We start from the raw sequence: 7,909 nt of genomic DNA, 5'->3' as shown, positions 1-7,909 counted from the left end.
TTTTTTTTTTTTTTTTTTTTCTTCTTATCTCTTTAACCAGTTACTCTATTTATTTATCAAATGTGTATACTACTAATATACAACAATCAAACAATGGCCCAGCTTTGGACACGATTCATAAACACTTCAGTGCAGTAAATAAACTTCATTCTCTCTTCAATGTGTCATTAAACGATTATCATCGACAATTCGACATTAAATAAAAAAGAAAAAGAGATAGAGAGAGTGAAAAAGATGTCGGAAGACTTGCAAATTTTTTCTTTTCCAAATTAAAACTCAATTATAAAATCAAATTATTATTATTTTTAAAAAAAAATTGTTTGAGAAACTCTTAGGGCATTTGCATCGGTGTCCTTAAACACTGTCCTTGCCAATTAAGTGATTTAATTTAAATGTAAATTCGACATATTTAGAAGATACATTCCGACGTTTTTCCTTTGTCCGTCTGTACACGTGTCTGCTCAAGAGATGTTTGTATTGTTTGGGTAGGGTAAACAAAAAAATCGAAACATCACTTTTTTTTTTTTTCAACTCCGACTCCGTCTTTTTTGTTTCTTTCTCTCTCGACGGCGACTTGTTTCATCTTCGACTCCCGGCGAAATTCTCATTTTTTTTTGCTCCCGTTGATTAACCAATCTCCAATCGAAGCTTCTGATTAAACAATCTTAGTCGGTTACGTTGATTAAGCAATCAGAACAACAAATCCGAGCTTCTGATCAATCGACGAGGTTTGTGGATATGAAACCGTTGAGAGTCTTCTCCACCAAATCGAAGCTTTACCTTCACTGCTACTGGAGAATTTGACTAACCAATCTCCATCTTATGGTAATTTCATGTTTCTATCATGGTAATTTTATCTCTCTCTCTCTCACTCTGTCATTGATGATTCTCATATATGTTGCTTGCTTGCTTCTAGGGTTCCATCGGTTCTCTTGTCATCGTTGGTGTGACTCCGTTTTTTTTTTTAATTTTCACGTCTCACAGGTATGATTCGTGACAGGTATCATTCAATTTAAATTGATTTTTGAGATATGACTCTGATTCATTGGGAATTTTTGTATCCTCTTCAAATAAGACTCTGGTTTATTATGCAGGTTGTTTGCAAGGGGGACTCATCGCACACACTTAGTTTCGTGATGCAAGTCTTTCTTATAATTCATCCCACTGGATTGTAAATACCCCCGTTTGAGCTTTCCGGTCTCCACATGGCAGGGCTACTATAACAATGTAAGTGCCTTTTGATTTCATTTTATTTTTACTCTACCACTTTCCTTTGAATTTTTTTGTCATCTTTCTTTGTTCTAATGCACCATACTATTGCAAGTCTTCCATGTCTGTAACTGTAATGACCAAATTGATTTAGCATCATGTTTTAGTTTATAACATAATTTTTCAACACAGCTTGGTTATGAATGAGCTTTTCCAGTTTTGTTTACATTGTTTAGGTGCATACATACGGTGTCCATTAGATAGTCTGTCCCATGAGTGCCAGAGCTTGTTGGAGCTCATTGGAGCTCGTTGGAGCTCATTGCCATCTATGCTCTGCCATTGCCATCTATGCTCTGCCTCCTCACCACGATATTTACTCTATAGAGGATCTTGCTCAGTTGATCTTTGATCTACACCACGTAATAAACAAACAGATTAATCTAAATGCAAAAATATCAGTCAAGCTGGTCGCAGAAGCTGGAATTGGAACAGTTGCTTCTGGAGTTGCAAAGGGTAACGCTGATATCATTCAGGTACCAACTTGAGAACAAAACATTGCCTCTTTTTTCTTCCATGTATTATTGTACCAAGAAATTTCATTGTTCTTTTTGATATGATTTTCAGATACAGGGCATGATGATTTTTGTAACATTGTAATTTTCTTATGTTTTTAATGTCAATGTTATATGTTTTATTTAAATTAAAACTTTAATATGTTTTTACATATTTATTTAAATAATTAATTTTTTAAATTAAAAATATTATGAAGGACCAAACTCTGAAGGACACAAATGCTAATACATAACTTAAGAAACTCTCAAAATAAGAATAAAATATTTGAAGGACCAAATATCAGTCCTAACCGATGCACATGCCCTTATATATCATCATCTCATGGAGCATGGATGCTCTCACCTAGCTTCATGAAAGAAAAAGGACAATAAAAAACCTACGCAATCTACATCACTACGGCCTACTTTTTAAAAGACTGATTAGGCTTATCTAAGGCCCACTACAATTATGCCTGTTTTTAGGTTTTAATACACTATTAACATTTAACATTTTGATACAATGAGGAATAATGGAATACACGATCAAGTTTAGTTTGAGTTGATGAAATAAATTAGTAGACCCCCATAACAGAAGACGACTGTTGATATTTTTATTTTGGAATAATATAGAAATATATCCTAAAATAGCACTAAAACAAATTTTATGGACAATTATAAGTTTACAACACAATGCATAAATTTCCAAAAATAGCATTATTTAACACATTAAAATATTTAAAATTAATATATATATATATTTTTTTAAGGTGTGGGTTCTCAATTTTACATTTATGATATAGTTGTGAGGTGGTAGGATTTAGTATTTTAAATTTGGAATTCAATTTTGAAAGTTTTATTTTGAAATATAGTGATATTTTTGGAATTTTAGAGATGTTGTGTTAAATTTAGAAACAAAACTTATTTTGGTGTTATTTTTGAGAATTTCCAAAACATAACATATAATGATTTTGCGAAATATCACATGAAAGAAACACAAAAATATAACATTAAAGTAATGATAGCAAAAACCCCAATAGTGTATCAGTGTATGTTGTTAAACAAATATTTATCTGATTTTTGTATTAAAAAAAACAACTAGTAATTAATTAGTAAACAAAAATTTGAAATGTTTTTTTGATCCTTCATATGTTTTGTATGATCTTTCTGTATAGGCTCTTCAAGACTTTGTGTCATTGTTAATAACTTGATGGGTCATTTTTCTCTTTAGCAAATCTAGTCGAAAATTTTAGTTCATTCAGAATAAGGAGGAGATGAAGAAGGGGAAAAAGGAAGACAAGACAAAAACCGTACCATTCTACAAACTGTTTTCCTTCTCAGATTTTTGGGATGTGTTGTTGATGGTCGTTGGTTCGATCGGAGCTATTGGCAACGGTCTTGGTTATCCTTTAATGACTTTCTTGTTTGGTGATCTCATCGACTCGATTGGTCAAAACCAAAACAACAAAGACATTGTTGAGATAGTCTCCAAGGTTAGATTAAACCCGAAAAAGAAACAATATTTTGTAGCTGTTTTTGGATATTAACTTTATATTATGTTTGGTTCTTTCTACATATAGGTTTGTTTGAAATTTGTCTACCTTGGACTTGGGACATTAGTAGCAGCCTTTCTTCGTAAGCAATATACATATACTCTCTCCATTTCTCATAAATATGGTTTTAGCATTGGTTTTATGTTTCAAATGGAATGAATATAAATTACTCTTTTTTTGTAAAGAGGTGGCTTGTTGGATGATAACGGGAGAAAGACAAGCCGCAAGAATAAGGAGTTTATATCTGAAAACGATTCTAAGACAAGACATTGCATTCTTCGATGTTGAAACCAACACTGGAGAAGTTATTGGTCGAATGTCTGGTGATACGGTTCTTATACTAGATTCTATGGGTGAGAAGGTAAAACAAACAAAAAACAGGCAAAACAGAGCATTTGTAGAATAGGTTGAATTTCTAAAACTGGAAACTTTTTTGCAGGTTGGGAAGTTTGTTCAGCTGACTGCAACATTCTTGGGTGGATTTGTTTTAGCGTTTGTGAAAGGATGGTTACTAACACTCGTTATGTTAACATCAATTCCACTTCTTGCTGTGGCTGGTGCAGCTATGGCGATTATAGTTACTAGAGCTTCTTCTCAAGAACAAGCTGCTTATGCCAAAGCATCAACTGTTGTTGAACAAACTTTCGGGTCTATTCGAACCCTAAAAATGCTTCCTTTTCTCTATCTTTTTTAATTTCTTGGGTTGATGTTCATCAAAAGTTCTGCAATTCTAACCAAAGTGTATGCATATTTTCTTCAGGTTGCTTCTTTCACGGGAGAGAAGCAAGCGATGAGTAGCTACAGAGAGTCTATAAATTCGGCGTATAAGTCCAATGTTAAGCAAGGTTTCGTTACGGGTTTAGGTCTTGGAGTAATGCTCTTGGTGTTCTTTTGTAGCTACGCTTTGGCTGTTTGGTTTGGTGGAGAAATGATACTAAGAAAAGGGTATACATCGGGTGCAGTAATCAATGTAATGGTCATTGTGGTTGCGAGTTCCATGTGAGAGTAGTAAACACACATATTTTTCTTTGAAGTACAACACACAGTTAAAACGGTTTAACAAAACTGTTATTTTTTATTTTTCTTTGGATAGGTCTTTGGGGCAAACAACACCGTGTCTAAACGCATTTGCTGCTGGTAAAGCTGCAGCTTATAAGATGTTTGAAACAATCGAAAGAAAGCCGAAGATTGATGCTTTTAACCTAAACGGGAAGGTTTTAGATGATATTAGAGGCGTAATTGAGCTGAGAGATGTGTGTTTTAGCTACCCTGCAAGGCCTAAAGAAGAGGTTTTTGGCGGGTTATGTCTATCGATTCCGAGTGGCACAACCGCTGCTTTGGTAGGAGAGAGCGGCAGTGGGAAATCTACAGTGATCAGTTTGATTGAAAGGTTCTATGATCCGAACTCTGGACAAGTGCTTATTGATGGTGTCGACTTAAAGGAGTTTCAGGTTAAGTGGATTAGGGGAAAGATTGGATTGGTTAGTCAAGAACCGTTTCTTTTCTCTTCAAGTATAATGGATAATATCATGTACGGGAAAGAGAGTGCAACGGTTGAAGAGATTAAAGCAGCGGCAAAGATAGCAAACGCGGCTAAATTCATCGATCAGTTGCCTCGGGGTTTAGAGACATTGGTAGGGGAACATGGAACTCAACTCTCAGGAGGACAAAAGCAGAGGATTGCTATCGCTAGGGCTATACTTAAAGATCCGCGGATCTTGCTGTTAGATGAAGCGACGAGTGCTCTCGATGCAGAATCCGAAAGAGTTGTTCAAGAAGCTTTAGATAGGGTCATGATGAACCGTACTACTGTGATTGTCGCGCATCGGTTAAGTACGGTGAGAAATGCTGATATGATAGCTGTGGTTCACCGTGGAAAGATAGTGGAAGAAGGTAAAATAACATTTCAGCATTTTGAGTTTTTAGGGTTTGATTCAGCTCCGAAAAATTTCTCTGTTTTTTTTTTGGTTTTACAGGTTCACATTCGGAATTACTCAAGGATCATGAAGGGGCTTATTCACAGCTTATACGCTTACAAGAGATAAATAAAGAATCAAATAGATTGGATATGTCTAATGGATTGCTAGATGGATCAAGATCAGTGAGCAGTCCATTAGAAAACCACAGCATAAGGCATGATGATGACTCTGTTTCCGATCTTGAATTACTTGCGAGCCAAGATAACACTAAAATACCTCGAGAACTATCACAGAATGTGTCGATTACTCGAATCGCTTCCCTAAACGAACCGGAGATTCCCATTCTTATACTTGGCACCTTAGTAGGTGCAGTGAGCGGAACTATATTCCCAATTTTTGGGATCGTCTTTGCTAGAGTAATCGGAGCTTTCTTCAAAGCACCTCATGAGCTGCAGAGAGATTCAAGATTCTGGTCGATGATATTTCTACTTCTTGGTTTAGCTTCTTTGATTGTGTACCCAACGAATAGTTACTTGTTTGCTATCGCTGGAGGGAGACTGATTCGGAGGATAAGATCAATGTGTTTTGAGAAAGTTGTGCACATGGAGGTTGGGTGGTTCGGCGAGCCAGAGAAATCGAGTGGTGCAATGGGAGCGAGACTCTCTGCAGATGCAGCCTTGATTAGGACTCTTGTGGGAGACTCATTGTCTCTATCTGTTAAGAACGTTGCAGCCGCAGTGTCAGGACTGATCATAGCTTTCACGGCAAACTGGGAATTGGCGTTTATTATCTTAGTAATGGTTCCTTTTATTGGAATCAATGGTTATATTCAAATTATGTCCATGAAAGGCTTCGGTGCAGACGCTAAGGTTTGTCCTCTGACAACTGGATACTCTCTGTTTACCTTACTTTTTTTTTTATTGAGTTTAGGGTTTGTTACTTGTTCAAGAAGAATTAAAGCATTGGAAGAAAATGTTTGCAGGCAAAGTACGAGGAGGCGAGTCAGGTAGCAAACGAAGCGGTGGGGAGTATAAGAACCGTTGCGTCTTTCTGTGCAGAGGAGAAAGTGATATGGAGATGTATAAGAAACGATGTGAAGATACGATTGAATCAGGGATTAAGCAAGGGTTAATCAGCGGATTAGGGTTTGGTCTCTCCTTTTTCATTCTTTACTCTGTCTATGGTGCTTGTTTCTACGCCGGTGCTAGATTGGTTAAAGCCGGAAAAACAAACTTCAACGATGTTTTCCAGGTTTTGTTTCTTCTTCTTGGAAATCTCTATAGTGAATGTGAATCTTGACAAGAAGAGAGCTAATAACTTACGATATAATCTTCTGCAGGTTTTCTTGGCGTTAACAATGACAGCAATAGGGATTTCTCAGGTGAGCTCTTTTGCTCCTGATTCGAGTAAAGCTAAGGATTCTGCTGCTTCTATTTTCAGAATTATTGATGCGAAATCGAAGATAGATTCGAGAGATGAATCGGGAATGGTGTTGGAGAACGTAAAGGGAGATATCGAACTTTGTCACATAAGCTTCGCTTACCAAAATAGACCTGACGTTCAAATCTTTCGTGACCTGTGTTTCACGATTCGTGCCGGACAGGTAACAAAACATGACCTAAAGACTATTGTCAACTGTTGCCACAAATAAAGTACTCTTTTAATTCTTGCGCTTATATGTCAGACGGTTGCTTTGGTCGGAGAGAGTGGGTCAGGTAAATCTACAGTGATTTCTCTGTTACAGAGGTTTTACGATCCGGATTCGGGTCATATAACTCTAGACGGAGTTGACCTCAAGAAGCTGCAACTGAAATGGCTGAGACAACAAATGGGGCTTGTAGGGCAAGAGCCTGTACTCTTCAACGACACGATACGATCAAACATTGCTTATGGAAAAGGTGGTGAAGAAGCAACCGAGGCTGAGATCATAGCTGCCTCGCAGCTCGCTAACGCCCACAGCTTCATATCTAGTAAACAACAGGTGATTTATTCAACTTTGATATATAAACAGAGAGATTACTTACTGCGCAAGCTAAACTCTTTCTCATTCACATTTTAGGGTTACGATACGGTAGTGGGAGAGAGAGGGATACAGTTGTCGGGTGGACAGAAGCAGCGCGTGGCAATTGCACGTGCCATCGTGAAAGAACCTAAGATTCTGTTACTCGACGAAGCAACGAGCGCGTTGGACGCAGAATCTGAGCGGATGGTCCAAAACGCACTTGACCGGGTGATGGTGAACCGGACCACCGTCGTAGTGGCTCACAGGCTTTCGACGATAAAAAACGCTGACGTTATTGCCGTCGTCAAGAACGGTGTGATCGTAGAGAAAGGGACGCATGAGACGTTGATCAATATCGAAGGTGGTGTTTATGCCTCGCTCGTTCAACTTCACATCAATGCTTCTAATTGACAAAATCATTTGTTTTTTTTTTGTTTTTTTACTTTTTCTTCAAGTCCTCAAAAATATATCGATCTAAGTTGTTTTTTTTTTTTTTTTCCATTATTTTATACTAACATTTATCTGTAAAATCTGAGATAACCTATGTCCTATGTGAACAATATACATTTAATCAGATCATTGTAGGATTTCTTAAAAGTTAAAACCAAAAGGTTTCCACAAACGGCGTCGTTTCTTAAAATTTAACCGTTACCGTTACTTGTTTTACTGCTTTTTGGA

At 36.9% G+C, this 7,909-nt stretch overlaps 1 protein-coding gene and 1 long non-coding RNA gene across 3 annotated transcripts; both read left to right on the top strand.

Annotated features, from left to right (window-relative positions):
* LOC104713398 lies at positions 504 to 1,903 on the top strand. Of its 2 annotated transcripts, XR_755610.2 has the most exons (4): positions 505 to 825; positions 917 to 984; positions 1,095 to 1,227; positions 1,446 to 1,903. It is a non-coding gene; the product is annotated as an uncharacterized LOC104713398 (long non-coding RNA). The 2 variants fall into 2 exon arrangements; XR_755608.2 differs by having other exon boundaries at positions 504 to 825; positions 1,095 to 1,903.
* Positions 3,026 to 7,642, top strand: LOC104713391 (ABC transporter B family member 3-like). The gene is given in 12 exon segments (XM_010430495.1): positions 3,026 to 3,250; positions 3,338 to 3,392; positions 3,496 to 3,671; positions 3,750 to 3,970; positions 4,070 to 4,309; positions 4,404 to 5,203; positions 5,287 to 6,098; positions 6,212 to 6,298; positions 6,301 to 6,480; positions 6,569 to 6,832; positions 6,914 to 7,210; positions 7,289 to 7,642. Coding segments are annotated over 12 exon segments (3,705 nt in total). The 5' UTR covers positions 3,026 to 3,031.

Source organism: Camelina sativa, chromosome 2 (assembly GCF_000633955.1).
Source record: "Camelina sativa cultivar DH55 chromosome 2, Cs, whole genome shotgun sequence".
NCBI lineage: Eukaryota > Viridiplantae > Streptophyta > Magnoliopsida > Brassicales > Brassicaceae > Camelina > Camelina sativa.
This window is presented reverse-complemented; position numbering and strand designations above follow the sequence as displayed.